Raw genomic sequence first — 24,714 nt, 5'->3', positions numbered from 1 at the left:
TAGGGTTTGAGCTAGGGTTAGAGGTAGGTTTAGGGCGAGTGCGAGGGTTAGGGTTAGAGTTAGTGCGAGGGTTAGAGCTAGGGTTAGGGTTAGAGTTAGAGCGAGGGTTAGGGTTAGAGCTAGGGTTAGGGTTAGGGTTTGAGCTAGGGTTAGAGGTAGGGTTAGGGCGAGTGCGAGGGTTAGGGTTAGAGTTAGTGCGAGGGTTAGAGCTAGGGTTAGGGTTAGAGTTAGAGCGAGGGTTAGGGTTAGAGCTAGGGTTAGGGTTAGGGTTTGAGCTAGGGTTAGAGGTAGGGTTAGGGCGAGTGCGAGGGTTAGGGTTAGAGCTAGGGTTAGGGTTAGGGTTTGAGCTAGGGTTAGAGGTAGGTTTAGGGCGAGTGCGAGGGTTAGGGTTAGAGTTAGTGCGAGGGTTAGAGCTAGGGTTAGGGTTAGAGTTAGAGCGAGGGTTAGGGTTAGAGCTAGGGTTAGGGTTAGGGTTTGAGCTAGGGTTAGAGGTAGGGTTAGGGTTAGGGCGAGTGCGAGGGTTAGGGTTAGAGTTAGTGCGAGGGTTAGAGCTAGGGTTAGGGTTAGAGTTAGAGCGAGGGTTAGGGTTAGAGCTAGGGTTAGGGTTAGGGTTTGAGCTAGGGTTAGAGGTAGGGTTAGGGCGAGTGCGAGGGTTAGGGTTAGAGTTAGTGCGAGGGTTAGGGTTAGAGCGAGGGTTAGGGTTAGAGATAGGCTTAGGGTTTGGGTTTAAGCTAGGGTTAGGGTTAGGGTTAGAGCTAGTACGAGGGTTAGGGTTAGAGCTAGGGTTAGGGTTAGAGCGAGGGTTTGGTTTAGAGCTACGGTTAGGGTTAGGGTTTCTAAAAAAAACCTACCATACACGGTAGTTTTTTTTTCAAAAATGGCAAAGCATTTTTTTTAAACTACCATGTATGGTAGTTTTTTTTTTTTTTTTCAAAAATAAAGCGTTTTCATTTTTTTTTTCAAAAAAAAAAAAAAATACCATACATGGTAGTTTAAAAAAAAAAAAAATTTTTTTTTTTTTTTTAAATGAAAACGCTTTATTTTTGAAAAAAAGAAACTACCATACATGGTAGTTTAAAAAATAAAACTACCGTGTAGTGTTAAAAAAAAAAAAAAAAATAAGAACCCTAACCCTAGCCCTAGCTCTAACCATAACCCTCGCTCTAACTCTAACCCTAGCTCTAACCCTAACCCTCGCACTAGCTCTAACCCTAGCTCAAACCCTAACCCTAGCTCAAACCCTAACCCTAGGTCTAACCCTAACCCTCGCTCTAGAGCGTTTTTTTTTTTTTTTCAAAAAAAATGCTTTACCATTTTTGAAAAAAAAAAACTACCGTGTATGGTAGTTTTTTTTTTTGAAACCCTAACCCTAACCCTAGCTCTAACCCAAACCCTCGCTCTAACTCTAACCCTAACCCTACCTCTAACCCTAGCTAAAACCCTAACCCTAGCTCTAACCCAAACCCTCGCTCTAACTCTAACCCTAACCCTACCTCTAACCCTAGCTCAAACCCTAACCCTAACCCTAGCTCTAACCCTAACCCTCGCTCTAACTCTAACCCTAACCCTAGCTCTAACCCTAGCTCTAACTCTAACCCTAACCCTCACACTAACTCTAACCCTAACCCTCGCTCTAACTCTAACCCTAGCTCTAACCCTAGCTCTAACCCTAACCCTCGCACTCACTCTAACCCTAACCCTAGCTCAAACCCTAAAAAAAAAACTACCGTGTATGGTAGTTTTTTTTTTAAAACCCTAACCCTAACCCTAGCTCTAACCCAAACCCTCGCTCTAACTCTAACCCTAACCCTACCTCTAACCCTAGCTAAAACCCTAACCCTAACCCTAGCTCTAACCCAAACCCTCGCTCTAACTCTAACCCTAACCCTACCTCTAACCCTAGCTCAAACCCTAACCCTAACCCTAGCTCTAACCCTAACCCTCGCTCTAACTCTAACCCTAACCCTAGCTCTAACCCTAGCTCTAACTCTAACCCTAACCCTAACCCTCACACTAACTCTAACCCTAACCCTCGCGCTAACTCTAACCCTAGCTCTAACCCTAACCCTAGCTCAAATCCAAACCCTAAGCCTAGCTCTAACCCTAACCCTACCCCTAACCCTAGCTCAAACCCTAACCCTAACCCTAGCTCTAACCCTAACCCTCGCTCTAACTCTAACCCTAACCCTAGCTCTATCCCTAGCTCTAACTCTAACCCTAACCCTAACCCTCACACTAACTCTAACCCTAACCCTCGCTCTAACTCTAACCCTAGCTCTAACCCTAACCCTAGCTCAAATCCAAACCCTAAGCCTAGCTCTAACCCTAACCCTACCTCTAACCCTAGCTCAAACCCTAACCCTAACCCTAGCTCTAACCCTAACCCTCGCTCTAACTCTAACCCTAACCCTAGCTCTATCCCTAGCTCTAACTCTAACCCTAACCCTCACACTAACTCTAACCCTAACCCTCGCTCTAACTCTAACCCTAGCTCTAACCCTAGCTCTAACCCTAACCCTCGCACTCGCTCTAACCCTAACCCTAGCTCAAACCCTAAAAAAAAAACTACCGTGTATGGTAGTTTTTTTTTTTAAAACCCTAACCCTAACCCTAGCTCTAACCCAAACCCTCGCTCTAACTCTAACCCTAACCCTACCTCTAACCCTAGCTAAAACCCTAACCCTAACCCTAGCTCTAACCCAAACCCTCGCTCTAACTCTAACCCTAACCCTACCTCTAACCCTAGCTCAAACCCTAACCCTAACCCTAGCTCTAACCCTAACCCTCGCTCTAACTCTAACCCTAACCCTAGCTCTAACCCTAGCTCTAACTCTAACCCTAACCCTCACACTAACTCTAACCTAACCCTCGCTCTAACTCTAACCCTAGCTCTAACCCTAACCCTAGCTCAAATCCAAACCCTAAGCCTAGCTCTAACCCTAACCCTACCCCTAACCCTAGCTCAAACCCTAACCCTAACCCTAGCTCAAACCCTAACCCTAACCCTAGCTCTAACCCTAACCCTAGCTCAAACCCTAACCCTAACCCTAGCTCTATCCCTAGCTCTAACTCTAACCCTAACCCTCACACTAACTCTAACCCTAACCCTCGCTCTAACTCTAACCCTAGCTCTAACCCTAACCCTAGCTCAAATCCAAACCCTAAGCCTAGCTCTAACCCTAACCCTACCTCTAACCCTAGCTCAAACCCTAACCCTAACCCTAGCTCTAACCCTAACCCTCGCTCTAACTCTAACCCTAACCCTAGCCCTATCCCTAGCTCTAACTCTAACCCTAACCCTCACACTAACTCTAACCCTAACCCTCGCTCTAACTCTAACCCTAGCTCTAACCCTAGCTCTAACCCTAACCCTCGCACTCGCACTAACCCTAACCCTAGCTCAAACCCTAAAAAAAAAACTACCGTGTATGGTAGTTTTTTTTTTTAAAACCCTAACCCTAACCCTAGCTCTAACCCAAACCCTCGCTCTAACTCTAACCCTAACCCTACCTCTAACCCTAGCTAAAACCCTAACCCTAACCCTAGCTCTAACCCAAACCCTCGCTCTAACTCTAACCCTAACCCTACCCCTAACCCTAGCTCAAACCCTAACCCTAACCCTAGCTCTAACCCTAACCCTCGCTCTAACTCTAACCCTAACCCTAGCTCTAACCCTAGCTCTAACTCTAACCCTAACCCTAACCCTCACACTAACTCTAACCCTAACCCTCGCTCTAACTCTAACCCTAGCTCTAACCCTAACCCTAGCTCAAATCCAAACCCTAAGCCTAGCTCTAACCCTAACCCTACCTCTAACCCTAGCTCAAACCCTAACCCTAACCCTAGCTCTAACCCTAACCCTCGCTCTAACTCTAACCCTAACCCTAGCTCTATCCCTAGCTCTAACTCTAACCCTAACCCTCACTTTAACTCTAACCCTAACCCTCGCTCTAACTCTAACCCTAGCTCTAACCCTAACCCTCGCTCTAACTCTAACCCTAGCTCTAACCCTAGCTCTAACCCTAACCCTCGCACTCGCTCTAACCCTAACCCTAGCTCAAACCCTAACCCTAGCTCTAACCCAAACCCTAACCCATACACGGTAGTTATTTTTTTTAAACTACCATGTATGGTAGTTTTTTTTTTTAAAAAATGGTAATGCATTTTTTTAAACTACCATGTATGGTAGTTTCTTTTTTTTTTTTTTTTTTTTCAAAAATAACGCGTTTTCATTTTTTTTTTTTTTTCAAAAAAAATAAAAAATACCATACATGGTAGTTTAAAAAAAAAAAAAAAAAGCTTTTTTTTTAAATGAAAACGCTTTATTTTTTAAAAAAAAGAAACTACCATACATGGTAGTTTAAAAAAAAACTACCGTGTAGTGTAAAAAAACAAACAAAAAAAACCCGAACCCTAGCCCTAGCTCTAACCCTAACCCTCGCTCTAAATCTAACCCTAGCTCTAACCCTAACCCTCGCACTAGCTCTAACCCTAGCTCTAACCCAAACCCTCGCTCTAACCCTAACCCTCGCTCTAACCCTAACCCTCCCACTAACTCTAACCCTAACTCTAGTTCTAACTCTAACCCTAAGCCTCGCTCTAACCCTAATCCTAACCCTCCACCTAACTCTAACCCTAACCCTCGCACTAAGTCTAACCATAACCCTAGCTCTAACCCTAGCTCTAACTCTAACCCTAGCTCTAACCCTAGCTCTAACCCTAACCCTCGCACAAACTCTAACCCTACCTCTAACCCTAGCTCAAACCCTAACCCCAGCTCTAACCCTAACCCTCGCTCTAACCGTAACCCTTGCAAATTTTCTATGATAAAATGTTTTGGGTCCCACTGAGATTCCAACCTGGGTCGCTGGGGTGAAGGCCCAGAGCACTCACCACTACCCTATGGAAGCCTTGCTCTCAGTACATGGAACATGTCTGGCTTTATGGTTGCACGAGCAACTGTGTTGCAAATTTTCTACGATAAAATGTTTCGGGTCCCACTGAGATTCGAACTTGGGTCGCTGGGGTGAAAGTCCAGAGCACTAACCACTACCCTATGGAAGCCTTGCTCTCAATGCATGGAACATGTATGGTTTTATGGTTACACGAGCAACTGTTTTGCATGTATGGTTTTATGGAGCAGCTCACAAGCGACTAGCTGAAGACTCCACAGCAGATGTCATCAGCAGATGTCATCACAACACGTTGTGTACACGGACACCTAGCAAAGTACAATTTAAAATGACACTTTCGAAGTACCCAAAGTTAAACTTACAAAAGAAAACCCATAACAAATAAAACTTACACAAGAAGAGCCCTAACGTGGCACTTAACAGCTGTCAGTGTCAAATGCAAACTGTAAACAAGGACCATGTGAAAATTAGGTCAATGCAATCTCCGGTTAGAATATGTTATTTTGTAGGTATTAACAAGTAGAATAGTTTTAAATTAGTCACAATTATTTAGGCAGATAATTATGGGATATTTTGGTACACTACACGAGGTAAAGAAAATAATAAAAGAAATAAATAAGAAAGTGTAGCGAACGAGTTGGTGAACGATTCTTTTGAAATATTTTGAGTGAACCGATTCTAAAGATTCAGTTCACTTGAGAACCGGAATGCACATCACTAGTACAAAACAGTGCAAGCAATTGTATGTAATTGATTGCTCGGTAAGAGCTTGGTTCGATTCCAGGTACGAGGAAATGCCTTTGTTGTGCAATTAACCCTTTATTTATTCTCTTTTTTTAACCTCGTGTAGTGTACCTACACATATTGTCATATAAAAGCAGTTAACCAAATGTCTGATTTTTATGTTTTAATTGGCGAATATAAAAACAAGGAATAAGACGCCAGACAAGTTTTAACATAAATGTTAATTAAAAATAATAATATTAAAAGCAAATTTCAAACCAGCAATCTAATGTGAAATTGCAGTGGATATATTGGATAACAATATTTAGGCGTATATATACACGTTATTTAAAAACGACTATAAGTGTTACACTACAATACAAGTGTTTACCAGCTCAGTGGCCTGAGAGGAGAGTGTCCGCCCTGAGATTGGGAGGTTGTGGGTTCAAACCCCTGCCGAGTCATACCAGTGACTATAACAATGGTACCCATTTCTTCCCTGCTTGGCACTCAGTGTAAGGGGTTGAATGGGGCCCCCCCCCTGCTGCTCACGATCATTGGGACTTTTGGCAGGTGAACCGTACTAAAGATTCAGTTCACTTAAACGAACTGTAACTAGTGTGCGCGTATGTTCCCTGCGCTCTACACTGTAGAGCAAATACTCCTTATTTGGGAACACTGCGCTAAATCAAGTGAATGGGGGAACCTCTTCTCGAGTCGAGTCTATTTGGAATGCTTATAATCTCTTATTGATCGGCACCTACCGATGCCAATGCCGCTCGGCCTGACAAAGGCACTTGAGACCATAAGTAATTTTCGTGCGCTAAGAGGACTTTGGAAGCATTTGCTGTTTCCAGCAAGGACACAGCAACAAGACGAGCTAAATTGATCTTAATCAATAGTAGTTTACACAAGGACACATATCTCAACTGGAGTGGTAATGGTCTTATTGCGGTATTAAGGACAGGGGCGGTGGAAATCACAATGGTGCTACTTGAATGCAGTTGTGCACACTTATCTGTAATACATTTCAACAAATCTGTGTTTTTCTTCATTTTCCAATATTTGTCAAGTGTGAAGGATAAACAGATCCACAAAGGAAAGAACATAATTTATTCAAAGAGAAATTCCAATGTTGAAATAAATACATACGGGAGCGACATCAGTACATTACTTTATGAATCCATGAAATGGAATAAAAGCAAAACTTTTAGTGGCACTGGACTGAAGAAAAGCAAATTCTGAAAGTATCCCAGCTACTTCCCAACCGAACAGGCCGCGCTAAAAGAAAAAGGTGAAATTGAATTGTCGTAACATGTACAAAAGTGATTCAAGTCAATATGTTTACAGGCCTAGACGTCTTTAATAAATACAACAAAAAGATCAATAAAACAGTCATTAGGACATAAAATTGCGACCACATTAAGTTTGTAGCAGAATGACTAAAAGGAAGTGTGGAGAGGTTCAAAAGAAAAATCAATCACATCCAATTCAGGCAGGCTTGATACATTCGTTGTTTCCCCATTTTGTCCAAAAAAAAAACATGTTCAGTTGTCTTCCATGGGAAAAGTGAACGTTCCACGAAACAAAAGTAACGAAGGGCACAAAAGTGTTGGACATTGTGCCGTGCTTTGTTGAAAGGTTTGGACATTTGTATTAGCTTTGTCATGAAATACACTTCGGTCTTGATTTGCGCATACAAAAACACACACATATACACACAATTCTTCATGAACTGTAAGGCCCTTAAGGTGGAGATGTGGTTTGAGACAGGCATGGAAACACTTGGCACCAATCAATTTGATTTGTTAGAAAAACTCAAACGGGGTAGGGGGGAAAAAAAAAAAAAAAAGTGATTAGAGTTAGCAAAACAATCAAGGGAAGAAAAACAAAAGGCATTTTCGCATCAACAACAGTAGGCGACACATCTTGCCCTCCGTGCATGCAAACAGCTCTCCTGAGCACGGCCCCTCCCCTTCTGAAAACAGTCACAACTGCTTGGAAAGAGCTCCGCGCTTGTTTCAAAATGGCTCAGTTTCATATTTAAAAAAAAAACAATAAAAAAAAAAACAAGAGGTCACGCTGCTTGTTTCAACATCTTCTGGAACGTCCTCAACGTCTTGAACTTCATTTGGACACATTCAAGCAATCGAATCCCGGCCGATTGGCCCCTCCGTCATGCGCCGTCGCTTTAAGACTCTTTCAAACACTTTTAAACAGAGCAGCTCATCTTGCACCCAACAAGTTAGCCGCCATAACTCAGTCAAAAAACAAAAACACTTCCTTGTGAATAACTGCAGGGAAGAAAAAAAAAAGTTTGCGTAACCGTGTCCAGCATGATATAAAGTCTTTAACCACCGTTGTTACTTTGTCAGTCACGTGTTTGTGATTGTTACTAAATGTAAGAAATCTTGTGATGTGAATAAAAAGGAGTGAATGGAAAAAACACACAGTTGTCATCTGCGGAGGAAGCACTGGGAGTCAAACCGATAGTTCCGAGGATATGGTCAGTCAGTGCGGCGGGGGGAGGGGGCGGGGCCTCGTTTTACGCCGCCATTAGATACTGATGGTAGAAGAGGCCAAAGAGGGAGGTGGAGAACAGGCAGGCAGCGATCCACCACGTGAAGAAAGAGAAGAGGCCCCGGAAAAGTAAAGGGCTGAAGACGGTCTTCAGTCCCCCCAGGGCTACGGAGAGTTGGGCGACAGAGGACCGCGCTCCCGCCTCCACCACCGGGGGCGCTATTGTTGCTTCCCATGATGCAGAGTCCATCTGATGGGTGCAAGGCAGCTCTTCTTCAACATGGAATCCCCATGAGTGTCCACCTGACATCAACAAGCGACATGTTACATCAAAGGAGACATTTAGATCCGATTATGGCATTTAAATTTATATCAATGAAAAATATTGATTTAATATACAGGTCAAATTTTTCCATTGTACTTGTGTGCATGATAATCAAAACTGAACACTATTTTTCTTCTCTCCTGTGCTTGTTCCATCACGCTAAGCAGCAGCACAATCACTCAACAAATTTTGGATTTCCACACCTGTCAGCGTTCACATGGAATGCGTTCTTACTTTGCTTTTATCACACTATCAAATTGTCTCCAAAGAACAAAAGAGATGAGTGTCTGGCGTCAGGATGATTTGAAAATTGCTTTTCTTTGGAATTTTTTCAGGTCTTGTATTCAAGTCTGTGGAGTTATTAGGACGGTCGTCAAGAAGGCTCACCTAAGGTTTTTAGCAGCAAAGTGGTGTGCAGCAACATCACCAGCGGTGTCACATACTGTAGTGCGATTACACACAAGTAGTAAAAAACACGTGCAACCTGAGGAACAAAGAAAGAGAGAGAGGGGGTGATGAAAACAAGTTTGCCAACGCTGCTTTTGGGAATCAGATGACGCCAATCACCATCTTCTGCAGGTCGACGGTACTTATTCGCCCCGCCTCCTTCTTCATCCGCTCCACCGCCTTCTGCGCCAGGTTGAGGTAGGCCTGCAAATGATGCCTCATCATGGCCAGCCGCAGCGCGCACATCAGTATGATGGCCCATAACCGCAGCGTGTCGTACGTCTGCTCAGCCATCCTGACACGGAGACACGGAGCAGCGCTGAGTCACGCAACAACGAGACGGCTGGCAAAAAAGAGCTGTTACGTTCCGATCGGGTTTACTCACAAAGGCGAGCTGTCCTTTCCCAGGGTGGGGTTCATGATGTAGTCCTTGGTGATGGGCTTCACCCAAAGCAGGACCATGATGAGCGGCGACAGGAAATTGATATGAAGCAAAGTTCTGAAGTGAGCAGGAGAGTCAAAGGTTAATATGTGCGTAGAATATTGGAGGGAAAAAAAACCAACAACTGATGAAAGCTACATAATGAAATGCTGTGCCTCACTGCGTAAATTTGGCAGTGGTCACATTGAGGGCGTCGAGGTGCATCTGGGCCAATCGCAGACCTGGGAAGGTTAAAAAGGCTCCGATCAGAGCGCAGAGGAAGGCGAGGATAAGCTTGAAGGTAAGTTTCGAAATGGGACCCCTGGAAAGTGGAGAAATTGTGGAGTCAGGAAGACTTTCTCAAGGCAATAAACATGAGTTCAAGCAAACTTACTGCGACTCCAAGCCTTGGTGTTCCAGGAACTGCAGTGCGCTATCAGAGAAGTTGGCAAAACCTCGGAGAGAAGACATAAAGACAGTTCAGTTTGAGGACGGCAGAAAGTTGAGGCTTGAGGACGGAGCAGCATTCACCGGTTTCCAGACCAAATTCCAGGTAGTTCTCCGTAACGATGAGAATGGCCATGGCTTTGACGAAGAAGAAGAAGCCGAACGTTATGCAGAGGGAGCGCTCGCCTCCTTCCTCCAGCTTAAAATAGTGAGTTGTCAGAGAGAAGAGAATCTTGCTTGAAGGGAAACAGTCAAGGAAAGAGTTTGAAACGGTCGAAGAATACAGAGATGAGGAGGGCCAGAGATCCCTGGCCCCCCCGTGGCCACCATGTAGCGCCGCCCCTGACTGACAGTAATTAAAAATAATTTTTTTTGAGGGAAAAAACCCTATCTTTTATTTATTATTTTTATTATAATATATTATTTAATTTTATTAGAATTAATTTGTTTATACAGGCTTGAGCTCTAAGAATAATAATAAATAAAAGGGTATGAAAGCATACTCTGGTTTTTCCTTTTTTTTTTTAACACCACAAAAACTTTAACATTTAAACAAGACTGTATAGCCAACAACGTATTTTGATACATCTCGCTTGAATATTTCTCTTTGCAGACGAGTGTATCAATCGAGTTCAGACACCAGAGTGATCTTATAAAAGTGCTTTAGGAGCCCACCGCAGTTTGGCCAAGGCTAACGGTAGCGTATTGCCGGCCGCGGGTCGCGACCGTCTTAAACATTGTCATCACAAATGAAACGGGAAAAGTGAAAATCAAGTGCTCCATTAGCACATATATTGAAGAAACGCGCTCCCTCATCTTCACAGTCCCATGTCATCCGCTCCTTGCTCTATTCCTTCCCACCGAGCACGTCGGGTGCCGCGCTGGGAAATTTAGGTCTCCAATCTCGGACGTAGCCGGGGAAATGACACACCATCTGACCGCGGCGAGCCGAGGTTGACCAGGAGCACTGGAAAAGATTGATTCCTGTGCTTGGCGGCACGGATAATGCATATTATTAGGCCATCATTCAGCGTAGCAAAATAGCGGGGGGGGAGCTGCGGACCATAAAGGTGCCGCTGGCAGTCGGGCCGAGCGAGAAGGAGATCCCCCGCATCATTTCCGAGACTCCGCTGCCGCTCGGGTCGACATAATCATGCTGGATTGATTCGACCTCTCTTACAGACAAAGGCGTTTAATGTACGAGGCGATTGAAAAAGAGAGTTCACGTTTTGTCCATTTGCTTAAACAGTCGCGTTCCTTTGAGAACAATTTTTTTTTTGTCACACGGTAACGACACGTGCTTTACGTTATGAAGGAGAGAGGAATCAAACTCGAGTTTCTCGTTTGGAAATTCGTCGGCGAATTGATGATGTCGTGCTGCTATGACATCACACTTTTTACGAAGCATTTGTAGCCATTTATTGTCTCGTAACACATTTAAGCGATTAAGCGGTTTTAGGAGAGGCGTTTAGTTCTTCCCGACACCCGACACGACGTCCATCTGATATTAAAGGTTATTTTGTTCAGCGCTGTGACAGGACCGTCACGATAGTTGTTTCTTTTTACAGCCGCTCACCGTCTGAGAGGCAACGAGAGGGATTTGTAGCGGCTGCTTTTTAAAATAACGATCTTCTGGTGTCACTTTGAAAGCCCGGCGACACAAAGCAGATGCTTTCAAAATGCTCTTTGCTTTCCAGATGACTCACAGAGTAGCATCTATGTGATTCGAATACACCGTCGCTCCAGAGCCCGTTTGACGAGACATCGTGCGAGGAGCGATTGAAGGATACACCACAAAGGCGAGCACGAGCATGGACCAGACCACACTGATGTTCATCTCTCCTGAGGGTTGAGCGACACCGTAGTAGAGCTCCGTTATTAGATAGACCACAGTCGCCGCTACCGTGAAATCAACCAGCCACTGGAACTCGGGGAAGTAGTGCAATGCTGAGGGCGCAGGAAAAAGAAATTTAGAAGGCACATCCAAAGCAAAAAAAAAAAAAAGAAAAGCTGTTTGTACCTAACGTGTCGACCTCAGTGATGTATTTTGTCTCGAGTTGAAGATCGATGTCCTTGGGTACCGTTAGCGGCTTGCTGTCTATGTGACCATTGTACTTCCTGAAGAGCAACAAAAAATGAGTCAAATTGAATTCTACATTCATTTCTTTTTTTTTAGCCATACTTAAAAGCGGAGTGCATGAGTACTTTTCTTTGAAAGTGCGGTTTATCGGCAAAGGCAGAACTAAAGCACTCGCAGCGGGTAAGGGTGAGCTAGCGTCAACGACTATCTGATGGGCCTCCTCGGTTCTGCCCTGTGTTTGTTCAGCCCAGTGTGGGCACTACATTCACAGGACAATGCCACTGTAAGAGTCCTGGGCCAAAACACACCCAAGTCACATTTCTTTCCCGAGGTACCTGACAGCCCCCCCCAAAAAGGGGAGGGGGGGTTCAGCTTCACCCCACCGACAATGGAAAAGGGGGCGACTGGCAAAAAAAAAAAAAAGACAGTGGCCCATCTTTTTCCTTTGGGGGATTACTGAACATGTGGTGCCGCCGAACACCAACCTGCCTCATACAGGGTGAGAGAAAAGGAATATTGTGGAAGCCAGCGCCCGCCCTTTGAGGATTAACTTCCAGTAGTGACTTCAATTTAAACCCCTATTAAGAAATAAAGCACACGGGGAAATGCACTAAATTCATGAGGTCCACCGATGCTTTTGACACCCGCCCAATGACGACAAAATTGTCTTTTGGCAAATTTGGGGGGAATTCTGAGTTGCCTCTGAAACTATCATTGTCACAACTGAAGGTCTAAAAGCCTCTTCAACAACTTCTAATCAGAAAAGAAAGCTCGTTTGTCTCTTGACTCTAAACATCTCATTCCAAGCCATCAACATGATGTCCAACTATGGCATCTTCTCTTCCACTGAGTAGCATCTTTACAGCATGGACACACTTACCTGTCTTTCCTCTTCTGTCCCTTCTGCTTCCCCGCAAGGTTCCTCAACTCATCTTCCGTAGGGTGCTGATACCACCGCAGACTGGCAAAACAAAACTTTTTCAAATGCAAGAAAAGACATTCAACAAAGCGGTGCGAGAGGGCGAATTACCTCCCGCTGCAAAGTAGCCATCTTGCAAAGGAATAATGAGGTATGATTTTTTGTATCACACTGGCCATTACCATGGTAACCACCAGCTGCACACCGATCACACCCTGTGAAAACAAAATGCTTTAAGTGGCAGTGGAACGGAACAAACATTTCACCTAAAGTAGGTGGAGTGATTCATGGTTTTGGTAGCATAGCATAGCGTAGCTGCATATTATTCTGTCTACTGGCAAAACATTAGACTGCACGGGCTTGATGACGATCTCAAAACATGACTTTTGCCCAACTGTTTTATTTCTATTGAACCTGAAAAAAACGTCAGCCTACTAAAGCATGGAAGAGAATGAAAAGCTGGCAACACAAGCGGCTCAATATCAAAGATCAATATTCACTTAGTACTTAGGGGCTCAATCATCACCATCAAGCTGAGCTTTAATCCAATCGCTGTTAGTGAGCTCGGCAAATTGACTCAAGCCTTCAGATATCACAATCGCTTTTCGCACAGGGAAGCAATGAATGAAAACCTTTAAATCACCTTTACAAAAAAATACTGGTTAATGCTTAAATCATACAGCTACTCAACTGATACAGTTCTTCGGAAAATAATTTAAAAATACATTTTATAACTGCTGTTGTACTTCTAAATATAACCCCACAAAATATATTTTAATAGGAATTACAGACTGGAGCAACACACGAGACCTACATATGAAATTGGTCACAGGGCTCACGCACACTTCACCTGGTCTAAGCTCCAAAACCATATGTCAATACTTTTTCTCAAGTCAACCAGAGAGGAGAGAGTGCCAATAACGTGGCAATTATCTTTGCTCAGAGGTGACTGGTGGCCAAACTGAAGACCTCCCCCCACCTCGCATCATCCCAGTGTGTGCTATGTGGGTCAAAAGCCCACCACCTCAAGTTGCTTGGATGGACGTAGATATGGTCATAGGAAACCTGCAAGGATCTCTCGCACCTCGAGGAAATTGAGCCAGCATGCTTTCTCTTATCTTGCCCGTACTGCTTGACCCCCTTCCTCACCAGACAACCAATTGAAATCTGTAGGGGGTGGGCGGGGGAAGGTGTTCTACCCAAGAAGCTCGGCTCCGAACCTTATTATTATTTTTTAATTTGTGTGTTCGAGCCCTTCTCTCACTGTAAAACTGAACAAACAATTTAAAGGGCATTATGTAATATATGTATGGCAAATTGGTTACGTTAGTCAGTAGGGGCTTCAAACAAGGTGAGCTGCTTTTCAGTTTGCATGGATGAATAAATGAAGTCGTCAACAGTTTGGGACCTGGTGGTATTTGTATCTGTTTATGTCTCCATGTGCCACATACACAAAGTCTAACGTATGCAAGTTTACCTATGCACTTTTGTTCAACACTTTTGCTCTACGCAGGAAGGCTTGCCGACCCATCGCTGCTCTTATTTAACATATGAAAATTAGGATATTCAGCTTTTGGATGAATATTTCTGACCTAACAGGTCAACATAATTTGACCTCTAAACTTTTGAATTCACAGAACGAGTGCATGACCTGATGAACAACAAAAATCACAAGCCAAATTCCAGATTCTAATAGAATCAAACTCTTAGCTGGCTTTAAAATGGTTATCAGAGTCAATCACCGAAAGGCATGAATGGTGGAAGCCTTTAGAAGTGTCAGACCACCATTTGCCATTCAGCACCTTCTGAGGTTGTGCAAAAAGCACTGAAACATTCAAATGAAGTTCATTTTCAGTTACTTGCCATATAATGCATTTAACACCTCACACATAAAAATCTTAACACACATTTCACAATAGTCACTCTAAGGGCATCCAGAGGTCAAATAAGATGCTTCAGGTGTATGCAGACACCTTAGCTGCCCTAAAACACTCACAGTAGCCAAGTCAGACGACTTAAATTGCACAATATCGTCAGCGTCCAAAATAAAACACCAGGAAGAAAGCAAGCCTAGAAGCCAAATCTTAATACTATTTAAAATGTTTACATCAGTGCAGTAAAAGAATGAAATCGAGATGAGGTGCACCTCAGAGTTAGCAACCGGTTAGCTAAGCAAGAAGCTACACCTGTAGCACTGCTGCAAAATGGATTGAATGGGATCACTATTCAAGACAGTCCGATGACAACAAAATCATATTTAAACGAAGCAAATCTAAGAAAAGATGAGTAGTACAGGACATAGCTCGCTCGCTGTCACACTTACCATGTTGATGCAGTGCAGCTGAAACAGGCTGCTCAACGCCGACAACACAGAGCACTCCGAATCGGAGATGACACGGCGAGGAGCACATAAGCCCTTCTTGCGACGTTTATGTACAAAATGAATGAGTTATTTTCGATAATGTTGCACCGCGTCCACCAGAGCGGTTTACATCGTCAAAATCAACCCAAATGTTTGCAGCGCCGCCACCAAGTATTTTCAACGGCAGTAGAGGTCACGGAGAAACTCCGGGTATGCAGGTGGCTAAAGATATGCCTGAACATTTATAGTGGAAAAACCTGGCTGAAGTTATCCTTATATGCGGTTATTCTATTTGAAATCATTAAAATTTTGATGAAAATATTAATAATGTTTTTGTTCATTAAAATACACCTCGAGGACTGATTGCAATGTAAATATTTGAACAGGCTTTATATGTAGCGCTATATAGGGTTTAAGGACCAAGCGGACAGGGTGTTTTTTTTTTTTTTCTTTATTGACAAGCATGTCCTGTCAAATGCTATGTACAGTACGAGTGAGAGACAGAGATGGAGAGAAAGAGAAGGAGGGTGGTGCAATGCTTAGCACGCCGCCTCATAGTTCGGAGGGTGCGGGTTTAATTCCACCTCTGCACCCGTGTGGAGTCTGCATGTTCCCCGTGGGTTTGCTCCGGGCAATCTCGTGTCCTCCCACTTGCCCGTAGTCACTGCCCGATGACTGCTTAGATAGGCTGCAGCACGCCCGCGACCCCCGTGGGGACAAGCTGGATGGAGAGAGAGCTATATATAGATTGATGTACTGTACTACAAAACCACGCAGTCATAATACAACTTCCGAATAATGTCAATCTACTTCACAAGTCCCATCATGCGTGCTGTTCATGTTTTGAAATTGCATATAATCAAAAGCACATCAACTTTTCAATTTCAGAATCTAAATGCACATCCCCATTGCAATGGTCCCCTGAAGAGAAAGAGACCTGCTTGTATTTGAATATTTTGGTTCCATACCTTCTGCATCTGCCGATTATGTATAATTAAAGTGAGCTGTCTTTCTACTGTACATTCTGCTGCTTGTCTTCCATATCACACTCTTACTGTTTGAATGTGACTCTCTCTGGAGTTTGTGTGCCTTTCTTTTTCTTGTCTTTTTAGTCAGGCTTGTTATTTTTAGATGAAACATAATCGCCAGAATCTTCAGAGTATCTCTGCGAGTTCCTTACTCCTTCCGAGTGTTTAATCCATATGACATCTCCTCTGTGCCTGTGCTGCTGCTGCTGCTGCTCATCTTCCAATATAAATAAAGATGTTGAGAATATTAGAGTGAAAAATCTCAGTCCAGTCAATCAAATAGACTCACTGTTGAATGTCATCATTCATTTTTTATGTCAAGGCCTTTTTTGTGGGGGAGCGTTATACGTGGTTTCCTTCTTTTATTAATCAAACAGCAGTTTGAAATGTGTGTCACTGATCTCAGCAGCGTACTCGCTCCAAGCGCAAGAAGAAAATAGAACAAAAAGTCAACTCCTCACTCAGCAAGCGGGACTGAAAGCGGTGGTGAATGTAATTCTCTTTGGCGCGACGCCTCCTTCTCCAGTCTGTGTAATCTACTGTACACGAATGCAAATTACAATGCAAATGCAAATACCACTGAATAATTTATTTGCAGCACACGGCCCTTTTACAGAAGGCAGAGAAGCTTTTTGCTCGAATTGGCCATTGTGGCATTTAAAACAGGCGTTTGGAAGACAGGAAATAAAAGTGCATGAATTCAAGAGGTGAAAATTGGGAAGGGATTCATATTAATTATGAAATCAAGTAGATGTCTTTCTCTCATTTGCTCCAAGATGTAGTTTTCAAGCACATCCAAAACACTTTTTGTGCTGCGGAATGAAGAAAGGAAAAATGATTATTTGATCAATTACATTTCCAGACGCATTTATCATATACACCGGCTCGAGGATCTAATTCAGTTTAGTTCAAGTTCTCATTTGTTCCTACATTCATCATTTGAAAATGTTCCTTTTTGATACTGTAGTCATTTTGCTATTTTTTTTATTAGGATTGTCGTTTAGAATGGATGTGTAGCCGTGCTGCATCTTCGTTGAGCAGAAAACTTTGTATTTTTGTCACTATCAACTACAACTATTAAATATTCTATTCAATGAATACACTCAATCAAACCTGAGCATTATATATGATATCATTTAACAAAGCTCTTGAATGTTCATTTTTGAGGTGTGCCTAATGAAGTGGCTTGTGTGTTAATATTTGAATTATATAGGGCTTCGTTTTTATTGTCCGCCCCCACATCAGACTTCTCCCTCAGTGGTTTTTCCATCAGGGATTGTAATTAAACAAGAGCATTCATGAGTGGGCCTGCTCATTTAGCCTGCATTTGAGCTTAGATAGCTTTAGGGCGACGGAAGAGCGAATCCCGGTGGAACATGACGACCATGACAGTGCCGTCAAAGTGAAAGAACACTGCAGGTTAAATGACAACTACTCGATAAGGTCACAAAACTAACCTGAATCTAAAATCTAAATCCTTCCCTTGTTCTTCACATTTAGCACCAAATACAACCTTATTGTAAAATATCAGGCAAACATTTTCTTCATACATTTGATCTCACACGTGCACCGATATATATGTTTCTTACATTTAGAAAAACAATTGTCTTTATTTGTTACCGATCTAACATGTATATCGTCATGACATTGCATTAGCTTCCCATTTGTCAGTGTAATGTTTGCAAAGCGCCACGATATCAAAAGATTAGTTTGAGCATTAATTTCCATGTCAGCGTAGTCATTTTAATGTATAGACGATTTATTGTACACGCTACGTTTTATCCAGCGCCAACTCAACGTCATGATATATGAATGCATATTTTCCCTATTCATATCACAACTGATTTATAATACAAATGGGAAACAGTGTGTGTGTGTGTGCGTGTGTGTGCACAGAGAAATAAAGGCCGAGCTAGATAGGGGGAGAGAGAGAAGCTCATTATAATCAGGCAATTATACTGGGAGAATTAGAAGCGTCCTTATTTTCTCTTGTGGCGGCGTGAGTGTGAAGACGCTTTGGTGACTGCAGACTAAAAATCTAAAGGATGTGACTGACTGTGCTGTGTTAACACGGAGCATATGTTGCCATGTGTGACAAACACAACCTGAGATTTTTTTTTTCTTCCTCCCTTCCTTTTCGGAGAGTCAAATGAGGCTTCTCGGGTTCTCATTTGCATTGATGGGAATTTTTCTTTTGTCTTGAGCGGAAATGAACGAGACAAGAGAAGTTATTCATTGACGCCTACAACTCGGGACGACTTGGCTGTCCGCAATGTGTCATCCAGACAGTGGTACATAATTATATTGCATGTTATCGTTATTATTGTATAGATATGTATATTTGTTTATGTATTGATGTTAATTCTAAAGTAGCTTTGCAGTTTTGAATGCTTTCATGTGCATGAATACTTCAAATACACTCTTGCTGCATCCAAACAAACAAAACAAAAGGAATAAAAATTTGAAATCAAATTTGCATAGTTTTTTTCTGGGTAAATAATGATTTGACATTTGACACATTTTTAATGTTTTAAAATAATTCAGTAAATATTGCTGGGGACAATGAACCAAAGGCACACTTAAGTTAAAGACTTTGACCTCTTGTCAAGGGTGTTTGACCAGAATTTGACCCTTGACCTCAAGTACACGTCTTATCAACACACTCGTTAATGTGTATTGATTGTCCCTCCCTCGAGACGCAGCAACATTACACGTGTAGATTTTCCGAAATTGCATTTTGCTGAACTATTTATGCTACCACAATGACATTGACATCCTCCATTTTGTATTAGGCATAGCCTGTGTGTGCTTTATTCTAGCTGATATTTGGTGAAAGGCAGGCTAGCCATTTTTAATGTATTTTAATCATTTTATTAATCAAAATTTTGTAATATGTGCAGGTATTTAATGAAAATAAGTTTTTTTTCCAAATAAATACTAAACAAATGCGCAACGATCGTATAATCATACAAAATGGAGCCGCTTGTCTTAAAAAAAACGCACCCCCTTTTTCCTATATACTCTTGCAAAGACATTGACAGAATTTCCTCTTATATTTGATCATAAAATTGGATAGTTATGATTCATTTACATTTCCAAAGTAAATATCCAACATTTTAAGACATTTGAATAATCTAATAAATTTCAGACATCAATACAAGATTATATCAATAATAATATCTAATATAAATAATCTCAAAATAAATATAATATGAAAGAGATTCTTTGTTTTTACAATATTTGCACATTCTGGACTGCAGTGTAAATTTCAAACATGAAGCTATTGCGGCAGGTCTTAAAAGAACAATCAGTCCCAACACCCACGTTGCCCCACCCTTTTTTCTGCATAAAAAAAAATGCTGGATTGTGCATGGAATGTGTCAAGGGGGATTGTTTGTGTATTGGCTGGGGGTGCTAAGATGAACAGCGGAATGACGACTGCCTGAAAGTTCTCAGGCAAGTTCTTGTGTCTGGCAGCTGATTTGGCCACGTCAATTAACATAACAAAGGACCCGAGCCTGTGAACTTGGGGCACCTTTCGACCTTGGCGCTGTGGGGATGAATGGTCCGTGGGCCTCTCCACAGGCACCCCCACATGCTTTGCGTGATCGTGGCTAAATTGTTAATCAGGGTAATTTAATATAGTATTTCACCATCTCTCAGCGACTATCCGCCTTCCCGCTCCGGAACCCCCCCCGCCCCCCTTCATTGAACGAGACGAGACGGGCAGCTGCAGTACACCGCCATCATTGTTTAAGCATGGCGGCACATATTTACGCTGACTCCACGATGAAACGAGACACCGTCTGACACAAAGAAACAATCTTTAACATATTGTGGTGTAGGGGGCCACATACGGCCTAATTTCATGTCAAGGGGGCCGGACGAGTTAAATTGAAATTAAAAAACAACTCAGATTTTATGTCAGTTTTCTCCTCTACGTGCGTGTGTCATAACTAATCACAGTGATTGTAAATAGAATTTGAATGAATCAAAAAATATATGCATCCAATCTCCAACACTAAATGGAAGAAAAAAACTTCTGTGGTCTTTGTATAAAAAAAGCACAGATGTGCTGTGCAAACACAGGCTCATTAGCATAAAATCTCGCCATAAGTTAGCATTGTATACATCGTCTGAGTTTGTTCGTTAATTTATGCTGTGTGACTAGACGATAATTCATGCCCAAATCACCAGACGCCCCCCACCCCAAAACATCAATGCAGACATGAAGTCAATGTGTGGGAACGCTGGGCCCAAAGTCAACTCCACGCATTAATCACCTAAACAAAGACAATTCCACACTTGGTTAACCAGCATTAAATATTGAAAGAAAACAATTTATCAGATGAAATACAATGAAAACTGTGATATCCGTAAGAGTTTTTGTTCTGTTTTTTACTTTAGCTGTAGTATTCATTTCATGTCTGTAAAATGTTTACTTTACCTACTTGAGTCACTTGGGTTTTTGTCGTCCAAGTCGAGTCCACCAAGTTTGGAAATTAGCGTGTTTGCTGTCTATCTACAATGACAGGAAACAGAATTGATCAACATGCAAACAAAGGGCCCTTGGTAATCGGGGGGCTAACAGGGGTCAGGAGTGAGGGGCCTTGTCTAGACGCTCTGCTTTGGTGGTTCTGGGATTTCAGCTTCTGTGCACACTCTCAATAGAAAACTTGACCTGTGTCTGGGATGAAGGAATTGGGGAGACACACGGATGAGACAATGGGACATCGATAGTTTTTTTTTTTTGAAGCAGCAAAGTGTAGAGAATTGATAATGAAATATTGTCACTGTTACCACCTCAACACAGATATTCCCTACCTGCGACAGGATCAGTTTGACTGAGCAAAAATCCAGAGTCACTTTCAAGCGATGGCTGGTACGTACGAATCTTTTACGATGATTGAACTACAAAAAGCTAGCGACACATTTGGTCACGGAGTCTGGGCACTGTATGCAATATATTTAAAATACCAATACCAATAATACTAATACAAACCAAACAAACTGCCTCTAATAAAAAATTAAAACTACCTAACTGAATTCCCTTTTTTTTAATAAAAATCAAAATGAAATAAAAACCAACTTTAATGAAGAATCCAAATCTATTAGAACCCTCTTGCAGACGAGTCAACTCGACCGCTACACAAATAGTCTGCACAATCTCTACCGGTTCTCAGTTCTGTCGAAAATATAAATGCTCAGGAAAATACGCAAGGGAAGTACCGGTACTCTAAAAAACATAGAGTAACAATGTGCAATAATTTCCTGAAACACTTCCTTCAGATGTCTTCTATTTGACATTCCATAGAATTCCTTTTACAGCGAATATCTGGTCGGGAGTGCTTAAAAGCAGCCATCCACAATGCCAATACGCAGGAAGAGAACCACACCCCTCCACCAAACACCAAATTCAATCACTCCTCCCACTCTCAGCTCCCATCCCGGCTGATGTGGTGTCAGGCGGTGGGGGGGAGCTGCTGCGGGGCATGGTATAATTGAAAGGCTGAAGAAGAACACAGCTTGTTTAAACCAAGCAGGCGGCAGCGAGGCCATGATGGGAAAACAAAGCCGGGGCCTCGGGAGCGGCTGACACCGCATCGCTAATGGCGGAGCACAGAGGAACATGGCTTCTGTTTTGTTCCCCCTCAGTCGTCATGATGAGGAGCGGGTTGATGATGCACTTCAACCGTCCAAATGTCAAGTTTGCACAGCTGAGCTGACTTACTGTCGTTCTAGCGCAGTCTAGGGGCTTTTCTTCATCTCCATCAGACTTTCTTTAATTGTAGGATATTGTCATCCATTCGAATTTCTATATTAAAATATGGCAGGTGGTATCGAGGCATGTATTCAAAATCTCATTTGGCGGCCATTGTGCTCCCTGAAAAAACATAGACCACCAATTTCCCAATCTTTATTGAGCCAAGGAGCTCATTAAACAAATTTAACAGAAATTTCAAAAAAGTCGGTGCGACTAAAGTGGACATTGCATAAAAGCTGCCGAGTCATCCTGATTTTTTTTTTTCTGGTGTGAAAAATCAAGTATTATAAACATTTTGCACATATGCACGTATTTTATCCAAATTTAAAATTTTGTCATAGCCTACATCTGGTTAAGAAGTGTGTGATCCGGTGTGTGATCCTCGGACGTTTTCTGAAGCTGAGCCATGATTGGTTGTGACCAACTGTGATGTCATTTCCAGTCAACCGCAAGTGTCAAAATGGCCGCCCCTGAGATAGATAAAAAACGGGTTTTGCTACTTATTATATATCCCACCAACGCAAAATTAATCTGACATGTCTAAACTAGTGCGGACACACACATACAAGATATTATTGTAAAAAAAACTTTGGGGTTGACTTCCCCTTTAAGTTGGCCATGCTTGCTCCATATATGAAGTGAAATGTTGAAGTATTCCTGAGAGTGCCCTATAGGAGACCGTGATCTCATCTATTTACTTCCCAAAGTGCCTTCAGAAATATCACAGAACAGCAGATGGAGCACAAATTGATCCATTTGCAGCTGTGCATGCTGGCTTTATCTCCCACGCCATTGCATATATGTGCAAATATACACATACAAGTGATTGCTGACTCTACAGATTGGAGAGCCAGCACAAAAAATGATTCTATTTAAGCAAAATTGAAAAGCTTTGATGTTCCACAACACGCTTCCATTCCCCATCACTCCTGCTTCCTCCACTTTGTATCTAGACGTGTTTGACACAATATGTATCTCCATCTCAGTTGTATATAGGCTACGGCAGCCGCGAGTTACCCTCTCTGTAAATTACCAAGCATGTCTGTCTTTTATTGACCCGCATAAGGAATGACCAGCCACTAGTGGCAAGACAGCGGCTCATTTCAGACAGCAATAGATATCAATGTTTCCTATCAATAAAGCCATCCGGGGGGGGGGGGAGCAACTGATATTGAAAGTGGATGGAAGCTGGAATGAGAAAGGGCAGAGGTGGGAGAGTGGACAGTGAGATGGAGAAGCCGGCGAGGTGTCGCCCCTCCTTCTCGGGTTAGCCCAACATTCAGTCAAGATTCAACACTTGAAAATAAATCACTGGCCGCGAAAACATGTTCACACTTGCTAGCACACTAACATTCACACATCCAACATAAATCTTTTTGCTAAACATGGAAGCACCTTTCCACAACTTGGGAAGTAGTTTGTGGTTTCCAAGGAAGTTCTGCTCGGCCACCTGAAAAAAAAGTGTTGCGTTTACTCAATTTTAGTTGATCAAATGGTTGCACAAAATAGAAATCATCTTAAACCAGATACATTTTGTGTAGTCGATTTAAAAATACATCTGGATTCCGATATTTCTATTTTGTGCAACCGCTAGACAAAATAAAATTGAGCAAATTCAAAAACAATTTTCAGTGTGGGGGAAAAAAAAATAATCAGTCGATATCTCTAGGCACAAGAACATTAAAGAAAAAAATCAGGTAAAAAAAAACTAATATGTATTATGCAGCCCCCCTTTAATTCGAATTAATATCGTGTTTGTGGAATTTGAATTAAACAGCAAAATGAATCAGTTTTTATCCATCTCATGATTGTTAAAACCCTCAGGACACCTTCTGCTGGATTTTTCTTTTTTTTTTTTTTTTGTGTGTGCCTGTTAGCCGAAGATCCGACTGCTGGCTCGGGGGCATCCTTTGTCTCATCACACAAGCCGCCAAACATCATTGGACACTGCGGGAACACACACGCACAAAACATCTCACCTGTCACGCCATTGACATCTGTGGTGTAAACACAAGGTGTAAAAATGTGCTCAGGCGGCGCCATTCGGCCACCGCCGCGCTTGTTTGTGTGATCCTGACTGCATGTGAGGGGGAAGGGGGGGGTCGCTATAGGTGGAGGCCATCTTTCATCCCTTGCTTGCGATTCGCTATTCAACACGATATGATGATCCAGGCCCAATTAAGGGATGAGGCTGTGTGAAAAATGTGATGACAGGGCAAGCGGAAGACAAGAGCGTCTGATGTGACATCTGAGAGGGAGAGCAACACAAGTGAGGGAGAGAAAGAAGAAGGGAGGAGTGATGTCGCAAAAGGAAATGAAGTTGGGCCAAGAAGGAGAGAGAATGATAGTGAGGATTAATGTTAAGTAGAAAGCGACGGGGAGAATAATATGGTTCGGGAAAGGAGAGGGGAAATGAAGAGGCACATGAAGATGAATGGAGAGAAGAGCAGGAAAAATTATGCGCCTTTCTTATATGAAACAATTTCTCAAACCTACTTTTGATCTTCTTAGATTGGATCGCGTCATACTTCTTTTTTCCCTTCCCAAAAAACACAAAGGAAATACAAGAAATGCAATGAAATATATATATATGCATGTGATTGGAGACACAAAAAGAAAATATTCAGATGGTGTTGCTCATATTGCACACGTAGGTACATTTGATTTACAAGGCGGAGGATTTATTGTGCACAAGCAGGCTGGGAAATGTTTTATGAGTTTTCCCCGTCAGATAAACCCCAAAGTGTCGGGCATCAGTTTGATGC

At 42.5% G+C, this 24,714-nt stretch overlaps 1 protein-coding gene across 1 annotated transcript; it reads right to left on the bottom strand.

The window, feature by feature from the left end:
- Positions 1 to 6,728: 6,728 nt before the first annotated feature.
- tmem161b (transmembrane protein 161B) lies at positions 6,729 to 15,376 on the bottom strand. Its single transcript, XM_088376992.1, has 12 exons — positions 15,119 to 15,376; positions 12,907 to 13,010; positions 12,757 to 12,837; positions 11,817 to 11,914; positions 11,587 to 11,743; positions 9,881 to 10,032; positions 9,744 to 9,804; positions 9,531 to 9,671; positions 9,314 to 9,427; positions 9,049 to 9,223; positions 8,869 to 8,965; positions 6,729 to 8,459 (listed from the first exon to the last, which is right to left on the bottom strand). The coding sequence occupies exons 1-12, from the start codon at positions 15,119 to 15,121 to the stop codon at positions 8,182 to 8,184; spliced, it is 1,461 nt and encodes a 486-aa protein (XP_088233118.1). The 5' UTR covers positions 15,122 to 15,376; the 3' UTR covers positions 6,729 to 8,181.
- Positions 15,377 to 24,714: the final 9,338 nt, after the last annotated feature.

This window comes from Syngnathus floridae, chromosome 5 (genome assembly GCF_059516105.1).
Source record: "Syngnathus floridae isolate MCC-2025c chromosome 5, RoL_Sflo_1.0, whole genome shotgun sequence".
Classification (NCBI taxonomy): domain Eukaryota; kingdom Metazoa; phylum Chordata; class Actinopteri; order Syngnathiformes; family Syngnathidae; genus Syngnathus; species Syngnathus floridae.
Note: the sequence above shows the minus strand (reverse complement) of the source record. Positions and strands in the feature narration are given on the sequence as shown.

Coding starts and splice junctions, on each gene's coding strand:
- tmem161b (XM_088376992.1), bottom strand. Junction 11,744..11,816: donor CACTGAGGTCGACACGTTAG/GTACAAACAGCT, acceptor CTGCGCCCTCAG/CATTGCACTACTTCCCCGAG. Junction 9,672..9,743: donor CACCAAGGCTTGGAGTCGCA/GTAAGTTTGCTT, acceptor TCCACTTTCCAG/GGGTCCCATTTCGAAACTTA.